We start from the raw sequence: 25,944 nt of genomic DNA on the forward strand, positions 1-25,944 counted from the left end.
GTATCCCCAGAGGAAACACAGTAGGAATAGAACAGCCTTATATAGGCAGATCCCACTGACTGCCAAAGAGCTCTTATCTCCACACAAGCATGCACACACACACACAGTCATCTGCTCTCTCTCTCACACACAGACACACACACAAATCAGCGATTAGCACTGCAATTAGTTGTATTTTTGTACTTACTGTATGTGATGTGTTGATTATTTTTAAACATGACTCACACGAGTGTTTGTGTAGCCTGTCGACATTTTTCGTTTCTCGTCAAACAAAATCATAAACAAGTACAAATTGAATTAAACTGGGAAGTTGAGAACAAAAAAGCTACCACAGTCATCGTAAAGATGAGGTGTCTTATTTTCTAACCTTGAACTTCCTTCTCGCCTGGTAAACAAACTGCGAACCCGCCAAATCTTCTTTGAACTGACACCAACTGGCACGAGCGCGACATTGATTTACAGCTTTTCTGAGCGTTCAAAGGCATCAATCCGAATTTAATCTCACGTTACCGCATGCGCTCGTCCTATTACACATGCCTGTGTAGCCGTCTGATCAGCTATTTAAATTTTTTTGTTCCGTCCATCCATCACAGTCTTCCTGTAACTTGCATACTTTCCATTTTTCGTGCCAGGGAGGTGATGCGCCGACTCAACTTAACGAGCAACATTAAAAACAAGAATTTCATTTCCAAAAGGGATAATAAACTTCCTGTAAATGTAAATATGACTGTGGAAAAAAGTTTCCATGAGGGCCCTTTAAACCTACACAAGTGGACACACAATGTGGTGTTCCACGAGTGATTCCCACAAACACACACACACACACACACCGTAGTGATTGACATGTTTGGGCTGCAGAGCCGTGTGTGTCTGGCTGCCAGTCCTCTGTGAAGCGGCTGGAGAACACAGTTGCCTCAGCATGGCGAGGATATTCAGGACGGGGTGTGTACCCGCCGATCAAAGCATAACAAGCTGTGGAGACACTGCAGAGACTCTGTCGTGTGACTTTGTTTAACATTGTGTCCCCCGCTCAGCGTGTTACCCAACAGCTGATGGGAGAGGGATTTCCTAATGCTGAATAAAAAAGAACATGCAAAAAATGTGCGGTAATATTGTAAGGCAGAGGCAAACATCTGGAAAGAGGAGCCAAACGATTCTTCTGATGATATTGTTTTTCCACTTAGTAGTTTTGGAGAAAGAAATTCTTAAATCTTTGCAATATTAGATGTGTCCTGAGAGAGGTCTAATAAATCCACATGACAGTTAATTATAGAAATGAAAGTAATCGCCCGAAATATAATGGGTCAAGAATATTGAACCATGAGGAAATGAGGAAGCAACATCACACACGTACCGTGTTATAACATGAACGGATGTGGGCTTGCATGCATACTGTAGAAGCTTCATCATAATCAATATTATTAATAAACTCAGAAATGTTTACTTTTTCCATAGATTAATACACAAGTTGTTCCAAGGGGAAAATGAGGTCCCCAGAACACTGTTTGAAGCCAGAAAGGTGGTAGGGTCCGTCACATAAACAAAGTGAAATTGTGTTGTCCTTGAAAGTCACTTTGTCTGTTTATTCAGTCATGAAAACGAAGAGAGTGTGTTAATTTGGTTTGTTTAGGCGTCAGTCAGTGAGGATCTTTCTCTTCTGACTGCATCATGCAGCACGTTTTAGTTTTTCTTTCACGTATTTTTGCTGTCCACGTCAGCCTTACCCCGAACAAACCGTCACGCCACCAACGTTTTAACAATCCCCTCTCCAAATCTGAATTCAGACGTCGGTGTCCGGTGGGGGCACGATTACAACATTGCATGACCGTTGCCTCATGCTTTGCTATGTATAGCGCTTCTCGAAATCCTGTTGTGGCTTTAGTCTGGCTGATTTATTGATGCTGCTCGCTGAGATCACTGCCTCCAGGCTTTGTTGATGCCATTATCTGTCTTTTTGCAAACATAATTGTGCTCTATCAGATATAGGTGGAGGTTACCGCTGGGCAAATGTAAATTGTCATAATCAGTCATTAGAAGCACAGTGGTAATGGACTAGCCTGGCTCTAAAGGACTGTTGTGTACAGGGGTGTGTGTGTGTGTGTGTGTGTGTGTGTGTGCTGGTGGATTTAGGGATAGACCAAAAAGGTATGAAGCAGGTTGGCCAACTGTCACCTCTTCAGTTTCACTGTGGAGTTTATTTACCAGCTCCATGGCCGCCCAATAAATAGTGACCTTTCAGCGCGTGCTCATGATCCTTTCACTCACGAATTCCTGCTGTCCCTCGCTCTCCTTGTACTAATATCATTTCTGTCCCACTAAAAGATACAATTGTGAAGTCTTCGCAGAAAAAAAACGGACTCACTCTTTTTTGTTTGGTTGTTTGCCTTCAGCCGCTTGCGAACCGCTCTGCACTTGACTCGGCCAAAAATGATGAATGTCGATTCAGTTTCATTTTTGTGTGCAATTAAACAGTTGCAACAGTTTTGCCATGAGCAGGTGTTGTCTGTAGCTTCTCACCAGGTAAAGTCTGACAGAGCTTTGAGAGTCTCAGTGAATTGTTGGCTGCCGTATAATCAGAACGAGAAATCAGAGCACGTCCACTGGTGTCGTGTTAATCTCGAGCAAATGGTTAATAAGGTGATGTAAACTTGGACTGATCCACTTTAAGACACTGAAGCTAGAGCTGCTTCATATGAGTGACAACGGGGCAATATAGTGTTTCCTATTGGCTAATTGTGTCGTTGAGTGCATTCCTATTATTTTGGAATGTCAGTTAATGAAATGGAATCAGAATCGGAAATGCTTTATTGATTCAGAAAAATAACAATATAAATCATAATTTGTTGTTTTTTTTCGGTAAAATGTTCTTCAAGAATGTAGGATCAATGATTATTAATTATCATTCATAAGCTGAGAACAAGGGACACTTTCCACAGGGAATTTGGGATCCAAGAACCATTTTGGCTCTTAAAAATACAATAAGTGTTTGGTTTTTGGCCCATCACTCAGTTTCAGTTTGGGCCCTTGAAGTAAAACAGTTTAGTCACCTCTGGTTTAGAGGAATTGTGGGGAAATATATAAAACAGAGAATAGGTAATAGGCCAGACAAGTTTGTATTAAATACAAAATAAAATAAAGGTATAAAATTATGTGCATTAACTACAATATGTGACAACTATATCAATAAATATACATATTAATGGAAATAAGTAAAGATATGTGCCTTGTACTACATGGTAACTACAGTGTAGATAATAATGAGCAGCACTAAAATAGGTAATAACTGATGAAAATTGATGGTAAAAATAAATGTTACAGTATACCTGAGTATGTTTGTATGTATGTATATAATGTATATATATATATATATATATATATATATAATGTATACATAGAACAGAGAACTTGACTTGTACGCAGAATTCTATGGAATATATTTTTTATCAAACCATTTTTAGCTCATATTTTTTTAGTTTGTGTGAGTAAGCTGCACTGAGAGCTATGACTCCTAATATTTTCTACACTTGCTTAATAAAGGTGATTCTGAAAAAAACAACACTTGCCAGATCGCAGCCACAGAGTTATAAAAGCACGGCATCTAAATTGGGAATTCCCTGGTTGATGTTGCTGCCCGCGGAGCAAACAAACTCCTGAGAGAAATCTCCACTGTTAAAAAGCTGCGTGAGACACCTGCTGCATGGTGAACACGCTGTTCTAATCCAGCTGGGATATTACAGCACCCAGATCCAAGATGGTCCGAGTGGATGAGGTGTCGACACGGACAGGCGAGGAGAGGGGCGCACCAGTGGATAGACAGCGTCAGGGCCGGTTATTATTGGGGTTTTGATCACAGATGAATTCACCTTTCTGGGAGCAGGGGGGCCAGTTTAAGATGATCAAAGGACCCAGACTTTTAGATCAGTTTCTCTTGTGAATTCTGGGAAAATATCAAATAAGTTGGTGTTTCAGGCTCAGCCAGACCTGTAAGACTCCCGCCGTGGGAGTTTAATGGCTGAGTGGCCCGGTGCCAAGTCTAACCCCCAAAACACCCTCCCACACGGACGCACAGTTGGACAGCAGATTGTTTTGATGTTTGACAGTCTCTGTGGAAACTGAGCTTGGCTTTGTACGGGGCGTCTGGCCCGCTGCTGAGGCTGTGACATCATCTTCTGGATATTCACACCAGTGTCAGCTCCAAGGAAGCAGAAACAGGAGAAGACTTGACCTCCAAGGACAGCTGTGTACCCCTCACACACACACACACACACACACACCATGTCTTTATGTTGCCTTGTGCAGCCCACACCGCCTTCAGCCAATCAGAGGCACAGACTGTAAACATATACAGTATGTGGTCCTACATTGACTAATGGGACTTGGCTAATACGGCAGCATGCTCCTCATTAGAAAGGAGCTGATGGTCGTTATGACGATTGGGATAAATTTGGCCTGTTGCCATTTTTAATTCAACAAATTAGGGATGAAGGCGCTGAAAATAAACTTCATGAAGAAGCAGATAAATGACATTTGGTTAGAATTGCTGCACGATGGAGGTAAAATGGGAATAGACTCTGTGTTTGATATTATGTTTTGGGTTTTTGAAAATGTAAAATAGCAAAATAATATTATTTTTGATTTCATCACACTCTTACAGGGATGGGATAAAATGTTTTCTTCCTTTTCTGCACACAATTAAATCATTACATTCTCACAGCTGCTGTAGGGGTGTGTGTAAAATCTTCGACTCCTTTCATCATTTCTTTTCCATTTTTGTTTTTTTGTCGACGAATACGCACAGTTATTCAGAAACATTCTACAGCTTGTCATTCAGCATTAGATTGAAGCCCTAAAAGTCTCTGTAGCATATCCACACTAACTTCATCCTTTTAATGAATAAATAATCGACATTATAAATTGATGCCCACGTGTCAGATTTTTCTGCAGGTGGAACTACAGCGACCTCTAGTGGTAAAATCGAGTGCTCTACAACAGTTTCATTTCTGGTGGAATTTGGCTGTTTTGTGCTCCAACGATGCTCTTTAATCACCTCAGTGGTTTATATCTGGACTACACTTTGGAAATATTTATTTATTGAGTTGGGTTAAAAACAGAGGTAATTGTACAGTATAAAAGTAGCAAAGAATAAACATTGCATTTCTAGACTGTGACAGTAAAGCATTCTGCTGCATAAGAAGACATCAAGTAACAATAAATAGGTCAACGTGTGAAGCAGACAGAACCTGTCTCATCTTCAGACAAGTTGAGACCATCAGGCTCCATAAATTCTGATTTAATGAAGTACACTTCTGACCAAACATGTAGTATTTACACTGACATGTAAACAATGAAATGGATCAAATATAAAGAGTAAAGAAATATAAAGTAGAAAGCCTCCAGACCTAAGAGAGAAAAGCTTCTCACTAACCGTATATATATATAGAGAGAGATATGAAAAGGACTGTATTTATATAAAAGGATGTACTTGTATATATAAACTTTAGTTTATAATGAACATGTCTAGATTAGCCCAAAGGTCTACTTGTGCAAGGACTATTTCTTTTTACTTTTCTTCTTCAGCATGTCGACGACAGTCGGTGCCTTGCGCTTTACACCTGAGAGCAAAATAAAAAAAATATTAAACAAGTTGTATTTCCTGTAAACGTGATGAATATTAAAGCAGATAATCCCTCATGAAAGTGATCTTTTCTTGCAATACCTTGTTTTTTGCTGGGTGATGCTCCAGGATCTGCCGATCTCTTGGAATAAGCCAGCTTCATCCTCTGGATGTTCGTCTTGCTGATGTCTTCATGCGTTACGATAGGATGCGGGTAGTCTTTACCCACAATGCATCCTGCTGCCTGCTGAACACTATGTGGAGCTTTCCAGGGCTCATAGATATACTGGGCTGGGAACTTCTTCAGAAGAGGAAGGTACTTTCTTCAAAGCAGAGTAGAGGAAAATTAATTCATAAAAGACGTACAAGCCTTCTGACAACTCGAGCTTGTTCGGATTCTGATCTTACTTGATGTAGTCTCCATTTTTGTCTGTCTTCTTGCCGAACGCGACAGGAGAGTAGACCCTGAAGAACTGGTGGAAGAAGGTGCTCGCTGAGAGCCACTGCCAGTTTCCGGCGTTCAGGGCCCAGTCGCCATCCAATAAAAGCTCCTCGAACACCTTCAGGAGCAGCGGACAGAATGTTAAAAGAAGACGCAACGTGTTTTGTGTCTCGACCTGATCTACGGTAGCATTATATGCAGGTTTCGTTCACTCACCCTCTGGCCTTCTTCCCAGTTGATCCACAGGTCCCCCCTGGTGAGAAAACAAGCGACAGCGTGTCTTGCCAGGTGGTGGATCCAGCCCTCCTGCCTCAGCTGAGTCATGATGGCGTCAATGAAGGGGAAACCAGTCCGAGCCTGAGGGGAAACAAAGCACCTGACACTGAATATTTTGCATCATCTCTTATTGTGATGCTACTGGGTTATCATGTAAACTACGCCCAACGGCATAATTTCTCTTCTTTACATTACTTTTAATATAAAAATGATTTGAAAGCACTCAGTACCTCTCTCCATGCAGCCAGATATTCGGGGTTTGAGTCCCAGTCCACCTGGGTACATACGGAGTTGCCCTCCATCTTGTTAAAGTTGGGGATGCCCACACTAGCAGTGTAGAAGAACTCTCTCCACAGCAGCTGGCCATGCAGGGACACCGGAGGATCTGAGTGCTTCTTCTGCAAACACCAAAAACACCCGAAAGTCAGACGAGGTCAGACAGATAAGACGGATATCAATGGTGCAGCCTTGTTCACACATATAAACACACTATCTCCCAAAAACTGGACTGTGAAGGCGACACTCACTCCCTGATAGACGTCCGTCAGCCTCCACCAGAAGGTCCGTGCAGACAGGCAGCCGATGGTGACATACGGACTGAGAACCGTGGTGCTGGGGCTCAGAGAGTTTGGGGAAGTCTGGGGCTTCTCAAAGCCGCACACCCATCCCTGAAGTGAGGAAAAAGTCGAAACACATAAGTCAAACATCATAGGTTCTCACTCTTCACTCATGTAGGGAAGAAGAATTCATGTGCGTGACGCTGAAATACCGTTTTCTTCATATGTTCATCGAGTCTCCTCAGAGCCTCCTGCTCTCCTCCTGGGAACTTGTCCTCTCCGAGAGCTGCAGCGTCCTGGTCGAGCTCCTCCAGCGTGGGGATCCCGTATTTCTTCTCGTGGCTTTCTGAACAAGGGGTCTGCACATCTTGGACAGAAGAGATACAAATCAATCACTTACATGTAATTAGCTCGTTTTAGTGCTCTGTGACGACACTTTGCATCATCTAGTGCTGTTTGTACCTTTCATGTTCTCCATGGTGGGGGCTGGAATGGGTTTCTTAGGGGGGCCGAGAGTCTTCACTATCGCCTGCATACGGTTATAAGTGAGAGGAGGCTTCCCATTGTTCTCCTCAATGATCCTGTCAACGTGACGGACAATATCAAGAACTGCAATAAGATGTTTTAGAAGAATCAATTGCGAAAGCAAAGCAATACATGCGTGAGTACCTGTCTATGTCATAAAGAGTGTGTGAGACTTTGTAGATGACTTCCACTCCGTGTTCTTTGGCCAGTGCCATCACAGTTTTGTCCCGCCTCACGCTGTAGGGCTCCGTGTCGTACTCATAGGTCAGCTTGGTTACTTTCCACTCGTTGAACAGCGTGGGGAACACATCCTCCGGCTTTCCTCTCACGACAAAGAGCCTGAAGGAGTCCAACACACCACTAACTTACAACATCACAACGTGTATATGATAACAGCAGCGCGACATCAGTCTTATAACTGAAGACAAGACCTGAAAATGGCAATCAGGATTGTGTTTCCTAATGCCGTCCCTGCGCGTCTACCTGGAGTTGAGCTTCCTGAGGCTGCAGTCCAGGTCTTTGAGGGCTCCAATGAGGAACCTCCAGCGGTTGATGCCAACACAGGTGTTGTTGTGGAGGTTTGGGTCCAGGACGAAGACCGGGTAGAGCTCCTTACAGTCCCTCAGAGCAGCCATCAGCGCTGGGTTGTCATGCAGCCTGAGTCCCTTGCGGAACCAGTGAACACATGTGTGAGCCATGCTGGAGAAATCTGGGAACACATCACAGACATTTCTTCAGACTTATAGACTATATGTACATCATTTTCAGTATTTCGGTATATGTGCAGGGTTACACAGGCATTATGCTGATGTGATCTGGACTGGAAGGAGTCAATCAAACCTGACACAAAGTGCAGTCTGCATGTTCAAACAGTTGCAGAAATGACAAGATGAAACTCAAAGACAACAAGATATCTAGTAAACTCATGATGATGTGGTGTTTCTTCCGGTCTCTGCCAAACAAACATGTTTTATTACATATGGAGAACAAGCTTTGTAGGCCAGAGCATCTCTGCAGCGCTACAACATTTCTCTAAAACACAGTTTTGTGACTCCTTTGCTGATCGTCCTTGCAAATTCGATTATTTTGCCATTAAACTGTGCAGCCTTACTTTGCATCCTACAGATTCGTCAACACGGGGGGAACACAGAGAAGCGATGCAACAACAGATCAGAGTCACCTTCTTAAGTTAAACCCAGATTTGAGGAGAAGCTTTACCTTGATTGTTCCCTGAGAGAGAAATAACTCCCGCTCGGTCCGTTTGTGAACTGTGTGTTTACTATGAAAACGTGTGTTTTGTAACAACCACATTGAATGCGTTACAAAACCGGATGCTGTGTTACGTCTGCGGCGAAAACAACCAATGAGAGTGGAGTTGGCGAAGCCCACAACGTGCAGCACCCGCAGTTCACCTCTTTGGCCACCAGGTGTCCCCGTCGTGCAAACAAGACTACAGATACACTCTGTTAATATTAATAATTTAAACATTTTCATCATAAACTCATGATACTGATCACTGTTTTTACACAGAGAATGATTTACTGTGTGTCCGCGGTGCTTTCAGTGGAGCCTTCATGAGATTTTCACCCAGATGTTATAAAACATGTTCATCGGCACATTGTTGGATAAGACTGTCGAATAAAACACGTAGTTTTCTCTTTTACGAGACAAAAACAACAAGCAGTTCTGACAATGAGCTTATTCCCTCCGCAGACTGACAGCTCCTCATGCAACATGCGCACCGAGGTCGTGTTCCACTAATCACACTGTTTTTTGCCTCTCTCAGAACCATCAGCTCATCGTAGCTCGCCGTGATCGTATAGTGGTTAGTACTCTGCGTTGTGGCCGCAGCAACCCCGGTTCGAATCCGGGTCACGGCATTGTGGGACAATGTCACGGCAGATGAGCTGTCTTTTGACGTTTTTGTCACGTTCGCTCGTATAGTGCAAATATTGAATTGTGTGACAAAAAAGAAAGGTTTAATGCGTCTATTTTAAACAGGATGAAGAACGGACGAGGTGCCACGTGTTTATTATTAAAACACTCACATACTGCAGGCAATTCACTTCCAAAATGCAACATATTATATATTACCAGTCACCTTCATTTTAAAGTGATATATTACGTTACAATATGACTGTCTGCGTGGAGTAATTGTTACTTTATACAAAACTTTTTTAGCTACTTTCAACAAAAAATGCCCAAATAACCTTTATAGAACAATTAAGCAGCCTAGATCTTTCTTAAATAAATGAACACAGAGACGAGCAGTAAGACAAAGGATCGGAGGCTTACTCATGTGAAACACAATACATATGCCTTCTATAATGTAGCCTATTATAACAACAGGACAAGACAACAAATATCTTATGCTTTTTACAGTTTTAAGTCCACAGAACAAGGATTGCAAGATTGATATGTGTGATTCAAGGATGTAAGTTAAAGCGCATAAGGGAGGTCATCATTAGACTAATTTCAGTTTATAGGCTCGGTTATATCAAACACACAGAGCCTGTATTAATAAAGTCGTGTTGGTGTGGATGTATTCTAAAAAAAAAAACTGCATAAACGCTACACTTCGACACTGGTGGTGGCAGACGTATTTTTAAAGTGTGGAAGCGGGAGTTACGTTGAGGATGTTTTCACAGCCACAAAATAAAACCGAAAGTGTTATTGTACTCCGAGGTTTCTCCTCCTCAAGCACCACTAGAGGGAGACAGAGTCAAGGAAACAGGGAGGTGATGCAGGTGAGAGTCAAACAATCAATCAGGACGTTCAGGGTTTTCATGGCTGCAGCTGCTCTGAGAAGCTGTGAATGTGGGCTCTGTGAGCAGCATTTAAAGGGCAGGTTCACCAAAAAATGAAAATGTATTTAAAAAAACCTAAACTGAAATGGCTCCAGATGCCCTGATATCGCAAATTGATTTGAATGAAAAGACACAAAGATCCTCTTTTAAGCAGAGATCTTCACCGTAGATGCTAAGCTAAAAGCATTAGCAAGCAGGTCGACCGCATGTTGAGGGTGTACACGTCTTTTCTACTCAATCTAGAATCGCAGAGCTTCTACAGACTTGGATTATGCTGGATGAGCTGTATGGACACATATTTTGTCGATGCTGTTTTACGTTCAAAACAAGTCCCCATCCACTTCAGCTGTCTTGGAGAAATGCTGCTTTGCTGTGGAGCTCCGCAAATGTTTTGCGGACGACAAAACCTCACCCAACTTTCCAAATCAGAGACTGAATTTTAATTTTAGGGTGAATGTATCCTTTAATCCTGATTCTGCTCGAAACTCGCAAGCCTATACATACAAGTGAATGAGACTGGTGCTAGAAAACAACTTTTTATTCTTTTCTCAACAAATTTTATATAAAAGTTTGAAGAGATGCAACTCGAATTTATGCTTCCAGAGGTCTTCCAGTACTGCAGCCTATTTATTTATATTTGTTTGTATTTGTTTGTTTACTCACCTGCCCTATATAAAACCAGAAAGAGTACTATCTGGCTTCACCAGGCATAAATATCAGAACAACCTGTGGAGCATTAAAAATTGTAGAATATGGGGGGAAAAATGTGCTGCTGCCTTTAAGCTCTGTCGGAAATATCGCGACTGTACTCAGATCGCGAGCCAACAAAGTGGTGTATGGGGTAATTTGGCTCATGCTTGAATACTGATGAGTGTCAGTGAGCACTTAAACTGTTTTTAGGATATTTCGGGTGATGCTTTTTTATGATAAATCACATTCACGTGACACTGCATCAGTAAAAAGTGTTTTTGTGTGTATATTTATTCACTCTCTGTGTCTGGCTCCGCAGACACACAGAGAAATGTCCACCAGCTCCTGCAGCTTCATAAAGAGCCGTGGACACTTCAGGCCCGCCTCCTGCTGTGTTATTATTCCCAACCATGTGGCTGTAGTCACGACGAACAGCAGCCTATCGGAATGTCGTCTCCGCTCGTCCCCTCTGTGAAGGCAGCACCTCGCTCACAGCTCCGTTGGCTGGCGGACTCGCCACTCTCTTCTTCGGCCCGCCCAGCGGCGTTAGAGCGGCATGGCAACGGCGGGGAGACGAGAGAGGGGGAAGGTGTGGTGAGGGGTGACAGTCTAACCGGACCAGAGAGGCAGCAGCAGCGCAGGCAGTAGCACTATTTTCCCAGAAACCCCCCTCGCCCCCAGTGGAGAAACGCACCAGCCCCCGCCCCCCCGGCGCTCACACGCGGATGAAACAAACGATGCACCACCGCCGCCGCCGCTCCGCACACTCGCTGCCGCTGACCAGGTGTTGGACCGGAGAGCAGAGGCAGGGGCGTCGTTAACGTGACAGCAGATCCAAACTTGTATGTATGCGCGCCGCTGCGGTCCCGCACGCAGACCACCGAGAAGATGCTGAGCCGACTGATGAGCAGCAGCATCAGGAGTCTGGACAGGGAATGCAACTGCACAGTGAGGCTGCTGGACGATTCGGAGTACACCTGCACGATACAGGTCAGTCACCGGGGACCGTTTCCTGTGTGTGTCTCTCGGATCACCTTTGTGGTGTGAGGACATGCTTTCGGGTGGAGAGCAGGTAGAGCAAAAAAAAGGGGGGAATTGGGGAATGCATCTCCAAAAAAACCACACAGATTAAAAAAGGAGTCATTCACATCTCAGCAGACGTCTGTCAGCATCAATGGGCTGCAGACGGTTACCTGTGAGGACGTCATGACCGCCTGTGGTGTGCATTGCGTAGCGCACTCAAGGATGATTAATCAGCCAAGCAAACCAAAAGCAAAGAAAATCTCCTCCATAAGCTGCTGTCAGTCTGCAGCTCCACGCATGCATTGAATGCATTATAAAAAAAAAACAAAATCTGGATAATCTGATCTTGAACGATTTCCGCGGAGGGGCTCAGGGAGGATTTCTGGATCCTCTACATCATGAGGCAGGCCCGAGGCACTGAGGGCTTTTCTGTCTATAAAGAGAAGAGGTTTTGAATCAGTCTAAATAGAGGATGAGCACCTTCATTTGTCACAACTGAGTATGTGTCAAGCCCTTCAGTTGCCCATTTGCCCTTCAGACTGACCCTGGGGTTGACCAGGGGAGGATCACTCAGGCTCCTGCTTTAGTGCAGTGTTTTACAATCAAGAAGGCAAAATCACAGAAATAAGCGGTTTGGTGCGAGAAAAGCTGATCAAACTTTCTCTGGATCATAAAGCTGTGAAGCAGTTTATAGATCGATCTGTTCTTCCTTTGCCCCATCGACTGCATCTTCTTATCAGCTTCGGGAGGAATTAGTCGTGGACACACAGTCTGCATCAGCTTCTTCCTTATCTAACAATCACTCAATGCATTTATTAAAGCTGGTTGTTGGGGATGTTTGTTTAAGAGCCTGTGGTCTGATTCTACCGATTCATCCGTCCTTCATTCAGACTTTGTGGTTGTTTGTATTTGTTTCAAACTGGTCCATCGTTGGTTTTTATTTGTCGTTAGTATAGTGGCATTGATTCACGGTCACCTCGGAGACTTGTGTTGTTGTCGGGCCGAGGTTCGATTTGTTACACTTCTGTTTCGTTGTGTTTCTGTTTTCTGGTTACCTGGTGTAGAGCAGCGTCCTTAGCTCCTGTGACAGGTTCACTGATAGTTCTTCCATTTAATCTGCCGTTATCGACTATTTCGGCACATCGGATTAGCCACTTGGTGGCTCCCGAAAAGACTTGTTTGAATCGTTTCTCTTTATTTCTCACACTCAAAAATCAATTGTTCTATTGACATGGACGCAGGCGAGACATGACCAGAGTCAATAAACAGACAGTGTGTTTGTGAGCGTCAGAGCAGAGCAGCAAGCGACTGATTAATGTCTACGACCCGCTTTGTAGATCAAGTGTGTGTTTTGTGTGGGCCCCCCCCCCCCGTTTTCTTTTAACGTCTTTTAGTGCGGCTGCATCGTTGAGAAACCTGTCGTGCGCATGTCAAAACCCGGTCCTCTGAGCTGCGTTTGATGCTCGTTACTTGAAGGGATTCCATCGCTGCTGTATCAGAGATGACAGCACACAAAGGCCGTCACCACCTGTTCACTTCTCGGATGTGACGGCAAAGGCAAAGCAAGCCTTTCAACGTCTAACGAGTTAAAGTGGCGGCGCTCGGGGGACAGATGAAACGAGGGTTCCGCGTCAGTCTGTGCCGGGGTTGTCCTCTGTGCTCGCCCTCATCCTGTCTGGATCTGAGGCCAACAAGCAGGAGCGCCATGATTGTTTTTCATGATATTTCACACATGTGATAAGGTTTTTTTTATGCAACATAGTCCTGTGTTTGGCTTTCTATCAATTCCATCTTGAGAATAGCTAAGAAATGATATGTTGTTGATGGAACTTTCACCCACTTTCTCTTCATTTTTGATGTTTTACAAGCAAAACATTGTGCGTTTTTACCTCCTGAACGGTAAGAGGAAGTCAGTGTGTGATCAGTTGTGTTTACCAAAGTACAGCCTGCCCTTGCTCCCCTCTGACTGATGAGCAGCTCCTTCGCCCGGCCATCATTCAAAGTGTTTGGCTGTCAAGATATGCTGATCCCGCCCTTCTCGCATCTGAAAGCACGCGGCGGGGACTGAATGCCTAATTTTGTAGTGGAGCTTCTGTTGAGAGGGATTAGCTCTCCATTGGCGTATTCCATTCATTTCCCATGGTGGGAAATAATGAAATATGCCGTTAATTCCCACCACGGGGCCCTTGATGAAGCACAACTGATCGAAATGGAAACATAAATAGGATCATCGGCTTAATCAATCGTCCTTTGTTCAGTACAACAGCACCGCCATTTGTTCGCTGGCACGAGAATGTACGAACACAGCGTTTAGGGACCCGTATTAATTGTGTTTTACACAAAGCGTCCGTAAAAGCTGAATAAGAACAGATGAACGTGTCATTTTTCATCTCCGTAAAGGACATTGCAGTGGCCTTACGGGAGCGTGACACCAGCGTCGGCAGACCGAAAACGGGAGCTGCCGTCCTGTCCCACACACCTTGGAGATGTGGCCCAGAATGAGGGCCTCTCGTGGGGCTCAACAACGGTCACACTCTCCATTTAGCTCAATTAGCCTTCACCTTGAAGTGTTGCTCTTATACTGAAGTCACATCAGAGAGGAATGATGTTAGATATGACCTTCATAAATGGCAAAAAAAAAAGAAACATCTCAGTGTTACGGCAGCGTGGAGTGGAACACGGAGGCAGCCAGGTAAAGATGAAGCAAACGAGACTCCGTCCGTTCCGTGCGCTCACCTGCTGCTCCCACCTTTTCAGATTCCACTGCCACCACCCATCCGCCTCACCCTCGCTGTGCGTCCGTCCACATCAGATACTGTTGCTGATTGCATCTTGACCCTGGAAGAATGGGGAGGGGGAGACTCATGCTCATTGATTCCCACTTTTCTTTCGACACCATTCAGCCCTATCACAGGCTTCTCGCAGACACAGGTCACGAAACAATCTCTTAAAGCCTAAGTCCAGGATTGATGCACCGCGCTGTGCTTCTTCTTCCAGCAGAGAATTCAGCAGAGGTTTAATTAATGGGGGAGAAAGTGGAGGGGTTAGCATGCTGTGAAGATAGTGGGGCTGGTGTGGAAAAGCACTTAAAGGTTCAGCACCGGAGAAGATGATCAGGGAAGTTCCAGACAGGTAAGCCAGCCACAGTGCAGTGGAGGGTGCTGTCTCACCAGACGTGGCCTGGTACTGTGATACCCGTGAACACTTCAGGTACAGTGTGGATTTTCCAACTGAACATCACTGGAGCAGAACCTGCATTCATCCATGCTGCTGAGCCGAGCTAAGCAGAGCTAAAGCTAAAGTTAAAGCTGCAATATGTAAGAATTTCAGTAGGAAACAATCAGAAATTATCAAAAGAATGTGAAGAAATAACAGTTTTGACATTATGACATCTAAGTATTGCAGAGATATCTTCTTAGCATGCTAACTAGCTTGCCCCGGCCCATCCTGCTACAAAGCTCCTTTGCTGGACTGCTAACAGCATGGATACAATTTGTTTTTGCAGTATGAATTCAACAGGAAGCCAATTCTTACATATTGGACCTTTGACAGCATTGAAGTTTATTTACTTCCCAAGAAGATCACATCAATATCATGATACATCATACAATATATCATCCATATCGCCCACTCCGAGCTCCATGATTAGATGTTATCTTTTTGTCATCAAGTTCCATCAAGAAAAACCCTAACCAACAAGTTATTCACCCTTAATTCTACTGTACTGTTTGTTTGACGATAGACCCTTTTCTTGGCACACATTTTGACAACCACGGGTGTAATTTCTTACTTTAATGATGGCTTCATTACATTTAGTTGAGCTTGCTCCAGGGCTCTGGTATTGTTCATGCTCACTCACTCACTCACTGACCTGACTTTCTTGGATACTTAATGGTTTGGAGCCATCGTTGACATTATTGGACGGACCTGTGTTGTTCCTGCTTTGACAAGCCAAAATGTCTGCCTTGAGAAAGGTCTATTATACCCTGTACGGGTCTGAGTGATGTAGTCATGGGGTTACACATCTGGTCCAATCAATTGTATTTCTTTAGATACTGCCACACATCCTTTACACCTTAATGTAATGTTTTTGATTGTAGCTCAGGGGTAGAGCGGGTTGTTTAATTATCAGAAGGTCACTGGTTCGAATCCCAGCTCCCCCTGGCTGAGCTGAGCTGCATGTCAAAGTGTCCTTGAGCAAGACACTGAACTCCAAGTTGCTCCTGATGTGCAGTTGGCACCTTGCATGGCAGCCTCTGCCATCAGTATATGAATGGGTGAACGTGACAAGTAAAGTACTTTGAGTGGTCAGTAGACTGGAAAAAGCGCTATATAAATACCAATTACCATTATAGAAACATGCAAGCTACTCAACATCCATAACCTGAAACAGAAGATATTAAACATTAATGAGAACAAAGTTTACCATCGGGGTAAAAACCAGATGCTTTCCACCCATAGCTCAACATGAGAAACTGTTCTGTGACCTTCTGAGGAAAACAGCCAGTCCAGGATTAATATATCCGTTGAGGACACTGTGGAACCATTTTGCTGTACATTAATATTCTTACAGCGGAACCAAAAGATGTATTCCAGAGATTGAAAGCGAGATTAATGATAGAAATAGCACTGATCCAGAAAGACGTACATCATGACTGTGACTAAGTGCTTCAGTCACCTGGCACCAGCTCAGATCCTTTATAGTTCTCTAATGAAATTAGGACCCTTCTATTGAAGCCAAATGCGGAACTTGGAAGGAGCTCCTCTTGTTTAGTGAATGCATTATTGAAATAGGTTGCTCTTGTCTCCTAAGTGGACTTCTCTGCATATCTCATATTGTTTTCTTCTTAGTGCGCGGCTGCTAAAATTGGAATAGAGGCTGTAACATATTTTGTTTTCATACATGCGAGGGTTTGCTCTCCCTCTGCCTTTTCTTTCCCCTCCTCGCTAAAATAATGATAATGGATAAATCTTGTAACATTTTACCTCTAAATCGGAGCATAGGTTTTATCATTAAGATCAGCCCGAACCATTCCTCTGCCAAACACTAATGTGCCAATGCCTTTTTATTTATTTATTTTAGCCCAGAGGAAGAACCCAGAGATCATTAACGTATTAATTTAAAGCATTAATACATGGGTCTAATATATTGAACTACCAGAATCTTGACTGATATATAACAACCCACTTATCAGAGAGGATTATGGCTGCTGAAATGGTTTTGAATGAATGTTGAGGACGATGATGCCTAAATCTTATAAGCCAGGGGCTGTGATCACCTGCAGTATAGTTTCGATTTAGTTTTGCGCTATTAAGTTAGCTGATCAATCAACAGAAGATGTCTTTGTGATAGTAAATCAGTATCAGTAAATCATTTATAGGTCTAGTGTGTACGATTTAGCGGCACCTGGCTGAGAAGTTGCAGATTGCAACCAACTGCACACCCCTCGTGTCTCCCTTTCCCACATAAAAATGTACGGCTTTTTTCTCTCGAGTCGGTGTTTGGTTTGTCCATTCCGGGCCACTCTAGAAAGAAGGCAATGCAATATGGCAGAATCCATAGAAGATCCACTCCTTCTATAGATACAAGAGGCTCAGTGTCAGGTGACCAAACCACAACAGGTGGGGGTGTCATTCAACGAGTCCGTGCAAAATAAGGTGATGGTGTTTAGGTTGAAATGGGGTCTTACACTATGCTGAGGAAAGACAGAATGATGCCAGACATGTAAATAAACCATTTTACTTGAATCACTCTTCACCCGGAGATGTGATTCAATTTGAAAAAAAAATTATTGTGTGGTTAGCAGGAACATCTATCATTCAGTCTGCATTTATCAAAGAATGAGTTGGAGTGCTTCTTCTTCAGTATCTGTTGTCAACAGCTGCTGAAAAATCTCCTTTGGTTATTAAAACTCCCTCCAGCCGTATGAAAGCAGCAGGACAGACATGTTAATAAATCTGCTGCCTCTGATTGAGAAGTGCTGTACCGTGGCACAGTGCCACCGTTTGTGGCTGTTAACTGTGTCTACCTTTATTTAATTATGTGCAAATAACACCAAGCTGCTCCAGAAAAAAGCAAACACACTGCGGATGGGTCAGTTATCACTCAGGAGTCTGCTGTTTGTGCCGGAAATGTCAAATTGCAGGTGGCTCTTCAAACCTGCTTGTCACTGCCACAGTAAAGTAAAACAAAACGTTTCTTGTTTTCTTCTTAAAATGCAGAAATAACCACATGAAGGCGCATTTTCTGTTATTTCTATCATCGTTGCTAGCGATTCTCAGTGCATCTCAGTGTATGGCATCCTCAATAATCTACATTACTGCACATGGCTCCTTTTTTATCATTTAAATTCCCCTTTTATTCTGAAGGTCCTTCCAATAATCGCACCACAGCGGTCTACAAAATAAAAGCTGCATTTATCCATCTGCAGCGCCTCACACATTTGTCGTAATCGACAATAATATTGTTTTCACCCAGCAGATTTAAGATAAGGCATTTATTGACTCTGCTGCGCACACCTCTCTCAGATTTGGACGGCAAATTTGACAGCGCCTCCTCAGATCTTGGCTGATTAGCTGCGCCCGCTGCGGCAGTTATTATTTATGGCTGCAGACGTGATGCATCTTATAATCGAGAGAATTTCGACACCTCTAATTTCTACCCTGTACCTGGCAGAGCGATTGACCGCTGATATGACTGGCTGTGAGTGTGTTTATTAATCACCACACCCTCTGTTCTGTATTCAACTCAGCAGCAAGCCCTTCACACTTTGCATTGTTGTCCCTGCTGCACCGGCACACTTGGAGACGTCCATACAAGTCTATGTGTCCAAGACTTAACTCAAGCCAAATGCGCGCTCTGACATCATAGTGCTAACAGGCTCATGTTCAGCAGGTATGATGTTTACCATCATCACTGTCGTAGCCCAGCCTGCTAGCATGCTAACATTTGCACACAACCTAAAAAAATCTGTCCACCGTGATCCGACAAAGTGTGATGTTAACTCAACGGAGTACTGTTGGAGCTTTCTGTTCTAAAAAGTGAAGTAAGTGCCTTAAACGCGTGTTCTTTCTGACGGAATGATGTATTTGTCATAAACCAAAGTACTGGATAAATTAAAGATTCGATCACATATTGGTGGTAGATGAAAAGTCACCAAAGTAATTACACTTCGTCCTGAGGCGACCATGAATGAATGAATGTACCCACTTCATGCATTTCATCCAATAATAGTCATAATATTTCACTCCGACTAAACAAATGTGGTCGAGGAAAACTCAGAGGATCACCAACTTCATTAGGATGTGTTGTCTGGAAACCATTAATATATGTTGAAAACGCTGTGGCAATCAATACGGTGGTTGCTGAGGTATCTGTAACAGTTTGGTAAATGTGTAATCAGTCAAACAAAGACATAATCAATAAGCGACTCAGTGTGACAGCTTTGGCAAGCAGAAAGCCAAAATGTTGAAACCCGATTCAGTCGGTGGACAACAACTGGAGCTCCGGCTGTGCACGCGTGTTTGAATCTGGGATTCTCTGGGACGTGCGTGAACGCTCTCACTTCACTCAGAAACTGCTGTCAGAATGTCTTTGATCAGGCCTCTTAGTCTCAGCTCCGGTGGATCTGCTCAGCAGCTGATAACACAAATCTGCTTGGATTGGGAAAAGGAGCTGAAGGAGCCAAATGGGAAATATGATGAGGTGTTCTGTCTGTTTATTTTTAGTCATCTAAATAATAAGTTCATCATTGAGACTGTGGATAGCCTCTCTCACACCGCAGCCATAGGTGCACCACATAGCACCCTGACTGAATAGCCATAAAAGTGCAGCACACAGTAGTTAGAAAAATAGATGTGTGACTTACATGCATGTGCTCAGAGATTCTGCCCATAATAATCCACAGACTGGGAACGCTGGTCCTCTAAGCAGATTTTTTCGAACCTGTAAGGGCTTAATATAGAATAAAAGTAGGATGTGCTTCAGACAGAGCTCCTGGTTATCAGCCTCGCTGCCAGCTTTGCTGAAATCTGCTGGAGGCACGTCTTCCTGATGTGAAGGCACCCTGCTTAATAACATGTTAATCCATAATGTGGAGAAATGGTGAGATAAGCCCTCGAGGCTTCGCTGTGCTCTCAGATTAGGACATTCGCCTGTTGGCCATGACAGTAATATCCACGGCTCCTGCGATGTCACGGCCTTCGATTGTTTTAATCAGCACGTACAGTATATTACCACCGTAGAACTGGACAGGGAGAGGGAAACCAACTGATTGAATCCAGACCCAAATACCCTGCTGTCAACGTCGATGTTAGAGGTTCACAGAAAACAGAAGACATTAACATGTAATGGCTACTTCACGGTAATGAGCTGTCAGTGAGGATCAGTTTCAGTCCATACCATTTTCTTTTAATGTTGAATTAGTGCAGCTTTATCATTTTCAATATAATCAGCGGACGTTTAACTATTGACTATTCCACAGCAATTACACACTGGAGCTTCTTTGTCTGTACCGACACACATTTTTTGCAACACAAAACTTCAAAGTTATGAAGTCAAGTTTCCCATCAGAATATTGTTATACTCTGTTGTTTTTATTGTTAAAGAAGCTTGATAGTTGGCACATCTGAACCGGGTATTTCCTTGTATGTTTGCAGCTGTAGCTCAGAGGGTAGAGCAGGTTGTCTAGTGTTTGGAAGGTTTGATGGTTCAAATCCTGGTTCCGCTGAGCTGCATGTCAAAGTGTCCTTGAGCAAGATACTGAACCCCAAAATTGCTCCTGATGTGCAGTTGGCACCTTGCATAGCAGTCTCCGCCATCAGCGTGTGAATGAGGCTGTAAAGTGCTTTGAGTACTGGAAAAGCGCTATATAAAATTTCACATTTTTAAAGATTGACTTTGGATGGAGCAACTGAACCTTTTGTCATTCTATTCTGTATTTCAACACGTCGGCTACAAAATGTTTAAAACACAGTTAAGATGTGTATGACTTTGCTCGAAGATCGCAAACCCTTTGGTGAATAATAAAGTATGTTCAAGTGCGAATGGCATCCGTTTTGGGAGTCACAGTTTGGTGCTTATGGGGTTTGTTCTGCTGTCAGTCAGAGGCTTTCATTCAGAAACCATGCCAGAGAAGATCGTGGTTTCCTTGTTGTTGGCTTTCCAAACGTGTGTGTGTGTGAGTGCAGAAGTCCGATGCGCGTCTCTGGAGGAGATTGATGAGGTCATAGTGGTGCAGAAGCAGCATTGACGTGAGAATCAGCCCGTACTCTCGGGGCATTTGGCTGCTTTATAATGATGTCACTTTGCTGTATAGCAGCATCAGGAGGAGCCGCGCTTTACAGTGAAGCAGAGCGAATTCTGCAGACTCTTCCTCTCTTTTTTGCTCGCCTCTTCTTCTCCGTCTCTCTTTCTCTACCAGTCGGAGTCTCCTTTATACTCTTTTTTGTGCTTTTTTCTCCCGCTGGCCACCGAATTCCACAAAATCCCCCCTTTGTTCCTTTTTTCACTTTCATTTCTCCCCTTCTCCTCTCTGGCTTTGTCTCCCTCCTCTCTCAGCCGGTAGCACTGCAGCTGAACAGATTAATGAGCTTGCCCCGGCTGAACCTGACACCGGTAGATGACACTGCAAAGACATGCTATACGTGACACAGCAATAAGGGTGCGAGAGTCATTTCACTGAAGGGTATAAGTATCGCTGCCATTGTTAGCCACATAAAAGGCTTTTAAAGGTACATCAACTGAGTCAGGACTTTGCAAATATACATCAACGCTGGCGGCACATGGCTCAAGGGACGGCGTTGTTACAATGTAGAAGGAGCCCTCTGGCGTGTGTTGTTTATACAAGTTAGATCCACTTCCATAAGGTGAAAGCTTTGATGGCTGTTTTTTCGTGGGTCCCTGGAAATATGACAACTTGGAAAATAGTAATATGGAGATCTAAATTTGATACGTTCGCTGTTTATCAGATCACAAATGAGACACAAATCAGCTAGAGTGCTGTCACCTGTCTGTAAGCTCACTAGGTGTTGGGTGTTGATTGACTGTGATTCTGAGGAACTTTGCGTTCACATTCTAAGTAAAGCATAGAGGCTGTATTACGTAGTTTGGTCGCCCGAAGAAATCTTTCACAAACTTTGGTCGGCTGCCTTGCAGTCTGAACAGTGTCATGGATAGATCCCAAGCTGTAGTGAGCTTGTTTTAAACTTACTGGAGTTCGTTTAAAATGTAACACCCAAAACTGATCTTCACTGTAAAACAGCCTGTAGTCTCTGCCAGACATCAGCAGCTCCATGTTTTTTTATTTTCCCTCTACTTTCAGTTTGTGATAGAATTGCAACAAAACAGCGCCGCCTTTCTCTCTTTTTGTTAACCTCGTGGTCAGTTAAACTTTATTTAACTGTATTGTCACCGGACACGACTGACTGAAGGTTCAGTGTTCGCGTGCAGTGCATCGATTCACACAGTGTCAGAGGTCAGAAGGTAGATTAAAACATACAGTGTGAGTTGACACAACGTCAATAAAGTCACAGTGTCTGCTAGAGTTGTCATGAAAAGTAAAAGAAAAAGATTCTTCTTTCAGCACCAAGAGCAAAAAAGTCCTACGCGCACAATATAGGATTTGCATTTTTAATAATGTTATTATCTGTACCGCCTTGGGATAAAGATCTAACTGTATATCTTTCTTTGAATATTCTTTCAGTACTTTCTTGACTATCGTAACGTAGGACTGCATAATACATGGTGTCAGCACCGACATCACGATGTGTGCATGCACAGTAGCCACATTGCAGGACGTGTGATGTCAAGTAAGGAACTTCAGCTTCTTTCTATGATAAAAAGTAAAACTTGCACAGATCTTTTTCTCTTTGCAATGAGTAATCCACAAAAGAAGTTTGTCCATAACATCATTTAGTCTGATTTACGGGTTCTTGGATACGTACATGGGACTTTGTTGCTTGTGAGTGACATGCAGGATCTGCATACAGAGTGTACCACAATCATACTGGATCAATTTATCAGACAAATGATCATTTTATCGTACGAAGCGGGGCCATCTGCTTATCAAGTTATCTGGTTTATAAAGTTTTGAAGTATATTGCCAATCTCAGCGTCTGCCTAGTTTTGGTTCTCATGTCTAGCATTTGTAATAGACATCTGCTAGTTTACACATTACAGTCTGTGTCTCTCACTTCCCTCCAGTATTGCTTTAACCAGGCCAACGTTATTTTTCTCTCAACCCAAAGTTTCATAGCAAGCAAAGAAATGGGAAGCCGGCAAGTAACGCTCACTGCTGTATATTCATCCTCTGCCTCATTTTCTCAGCGATGAGTTACGTCTCTCCGGGACGCGGCGCGTCTTCGCAGCTGCCTTTGATGCTTTTAGTAATAAAAATGGGAGGAAGGAGTGAAGAAAGCCGCTCGGCGTCAGCGTCTGACTCACCGGAGTGCTCGCACCATCCAAACAAACACATATGGAAGAGCGCACGGGGGAGAGAAGGTCAAGAGCGCATCGAGTCAACCCGAACTTCATCAATTTAATTAAAATGGAAACGATCAGTGCTTAAAGATTTTCTGCGCGGCGTAGTGTGAACAGAAGCGCCCTGTATGGCTCCGTTTAATTGAGTAGCTGGAACATAATTAAGTAATTTCGCTGTCATATTTGGGAGGCTTCAAGGAGATTGTGGTTTAATGTGGGGAACCAGCTAAACTGGATCACCCCCGCTGCATGTATGGCATGTGTGCAGCAAGGGGATTATGTAGTAAGTGCCACTGTGGGACTGGTAAGAAAGGCCTGGAAGTGGATGTTCTTCAGTTATTTTGTCTCTGTCCCTTTTTTTAATATCTTTTCGTAGATGTCTCAATTAGTACATTCTGTCACTCCTCCATCCACAACATTTGGCCCAGCTGCAGCGAGGCGTTAAAGGTACACCGTGTCTTCAGAGAGCTGCAGCCAGGCTCTGGAGATTAGCGGAATGAATGTGTATTAGCCCCTCAACACTGGTTGATATTCTCGCCCGAGCTTTACAGCGGGGAAATCTTAGAGGCTTTACGGAAATAAGAGAGCGGGTTCTCGTCGGCGCTGGAGAGATGCTCCTCTTCCCTCTTTCCTCTCTTCTCCCTCCTTTTATGTCACACTTGAAAGGGGAGACGGGGCTTATTTGGGAAAAGGCAGAGGCTTGCTGCAGAGTTGAGGACGTCAGGAGGAGTTCGGGCACAGCGGTGATTCTGTCTCGAGACTGATGTCGGCCGCGCACAACTTCGAATTCATTCTGTTGTGATTTTTTTTTTTTTTTTTCCCAGACTTGGGCCTCATGTGTTATTCATGATCTACTTCCTTCTGGCTCCAAAGGTTGCCATTTAATCACCATACTAATGATGTTTTCGCAGAGGTGCTCTTAATTGTTAAGTGTGTGTACGTCTCTTCTTTGCTTGTGTACGAAGAGAGAGTTCAAGTTTCATATCTGATTTTCCCGTGTGCAATATTTGTGAGAATCCGTGCATTAATAAAAGATGGCACCAAAAAGAAATGCTGCTGGTGTCGTGTGTCCGCTGGGGTGTGCGCAGGGTGCTTTGTAAAGAAAAAAGGCGAAAAGCTTTAATTACGCGCGGATGCTGACGTCCTGTAGGGCTGCCTGCTGGCTCGGCACATTACAGACAACAGTATCCTCTGTGTGGTGTGTGTGTGTGTGTGTGTGTGTGCGTGCGCGCGCCTGCAGGTGCTTGAGAAAGAAAGGTTTACATTGGATGAGAGGAAATGGAGATATTACACCATAAATATGTCTGTAATGACTAAAGAGAATCTCACAAGGGTGGCACACTGTGTCTGCTAATTACTCTGCAGCAGTGATAAAAACGCGTTAACGTTTAGAGATGAGCGTCAGCAGAAACCTCCCAATGCAGCAACATAAAGATTTTATAGATCACATTATGTAGGAGGTGAAATTTCGTTGTTTTGTTTTTTTGTTTAAATGATAAACCAGAACAGTCAATCAGCCCGCAGCAGCCGTCTTCTTAAATGAGCTGTAGAGATTATCCGTGAAGTTGTGATTTCACAGCAATACAGGAAGTGCCCCCCAGCACGACTGTAGATTCAAAAACACAAATACAAACTGTGGGCGTTACCTGCTCAGGCCTGTGAACGCTGACCAATCAGAGCAGACTGGGCCTTAAAGAGACAGGAGCGAATAGAGGTGCTGCAGTACTGGACAGACTGGGAAAAATAATGTGTCATTTCAACATTAAAGCATGTAAATGTTTTTTAGAAGACACCAACTTGAAAGACTTGAAAACAGACCTTAAAAAGATATCGGTTAAATATTTTTCATGTTTTTTTTTAAGTATTGGTTTCCTGCTATTCTTTCAGTTTTATATGTTGTTGTTGTTGTAAGCAGTGTAAACACAACCATATATGCTGTAACAATCTGCCATAGCTCTACTAATAAGTCCACTGCTATGTAGTTTTGTTGATGGTGTATATGTATGTGTAGTTCAGGGGGCTAATGTGGAGCACCTCTGTCTGTGTGGTCAGTGGAGTTTGCGGTCTGCGGTGTGCATTTGTTTGTCTTGTTTGTCGTCTCTGGGGAGTGTGAGGCTGCCTGCGCCGTAATGTGGGATGAAGCTGCGCTCTTCCTGCTGCACTCCGCAGAGGCAGGTTAAGAGTAGAGGTGGAGGCCACACCACCTCATACGACAGAACAATTCAGTCCATGTTTGCTGATTTATATATAGGTCTGCTGATGTTTTCTGCTTATCTTGGTAGCGGTGTTTTTTTTCCATTAAGTGCCAATGTGAAATCGTTTTTTTTTTTTACAGAACATGATCCAGAAAAAGATGATTCGGGTAATTTAGAAATGTTATAATTCCAGGATGGTTTGTTGTCACTAGACGATAAGGTAAAATATCCTGCATCCATGACTTATGTATCTTTGCTCACTACATTTGATGGATCATTGCAAAGAAAAGGTGTTTTTGTATACATTCTGTGTTAATCAGGACAACCAACAACAAT

At 43.5% G+C, this 25,944-nt stretch overlaps 2 protein-coding genes and 1 non-coding gene across 3 annotated transcripts in view; 2 read left to right on the top strand and 1 right to left on the bottom strand.

Annotated features, from left to right (window-relative positions):
• Positions 1 to 5,068: 5,068 nt before the first annotated feature.
• On the bottom strand, positions 5,069 to 8,752 carry cry5 (cryptochrome circadian regulator 5). Its single transcript, XM_030415264.1, has 11 exons — positions 8,633 to 8,752; positions 7,898 to 8,123; positions 7,559 to 7,753; positions 7,352 to 7,470; positions 7,102 to 7,256; positions 6,860 to 7,000; positions 6,563 to 6,730; positions 6,273 to 6,413; positions 6,023 to 6,174; positions 5,717 to 5,937; positions 5,069 to 5,612 (listed from the first exon to the last, which is right to left on the bottom strand). Exons 2-11 carry the CDS (start codon positions 8,110 to 8,112, stop codon positions 5,551 to 5,553), a joined length of 1,569 nt encoding a protein of 522 aa, XP_030271124.1. The 5' UTR covers positions 8,113 to 8,123; positions 8,633 to 8,752; the 3' UTR covers positions 5,069 to 5,550.
• A 470-nt stretch (positions 8,753 to 9,222) lies between these two features.
• trnah-gug (transfer RNA histidin (anticodon GUG)) lies at positions 9,223 to 9,294 on the top strand. The gene has a single exon. It is a non-coding gene; the product is annotated as a tRNA-His (tRNA).
• A 2,066-nt stretch (positions 9,295 to 11,360) lies between these two features.
• Positions 11,361 to 25,944, top strand: part of LOC115580707 (FERM domain-containing protein 5-like) — a 73,887-nt gene continuing 59,303 nt past the window's right edge. The window contains exon 1 of the mRNA XM_030415308.1: positions 11,361 to 11,901. Coding sequence (XP_030271168.1) covers positions 11,800 to 11,901 — 102 coding nt within the window. The 5' untranslated portion in view covers positions 11,361 to 11,799. The remainder of the gene's footprint in view (positions 11,902 to 25,944) is intronic.

Source organism: Sparus aurata, chromosome 4 (assembly GCF_900880675.1).
Source record: "Sparus aurata chromosome 4, fSpaAur1.1, whole genome shotgun sequence".
Classification (NCBI taxonomy): domain Eukaryota; kingdom Metazoa; phylum Chordata; class Actinopteri; order Spariformes; family Sparidae; genus Sparus; species Sparus aurata.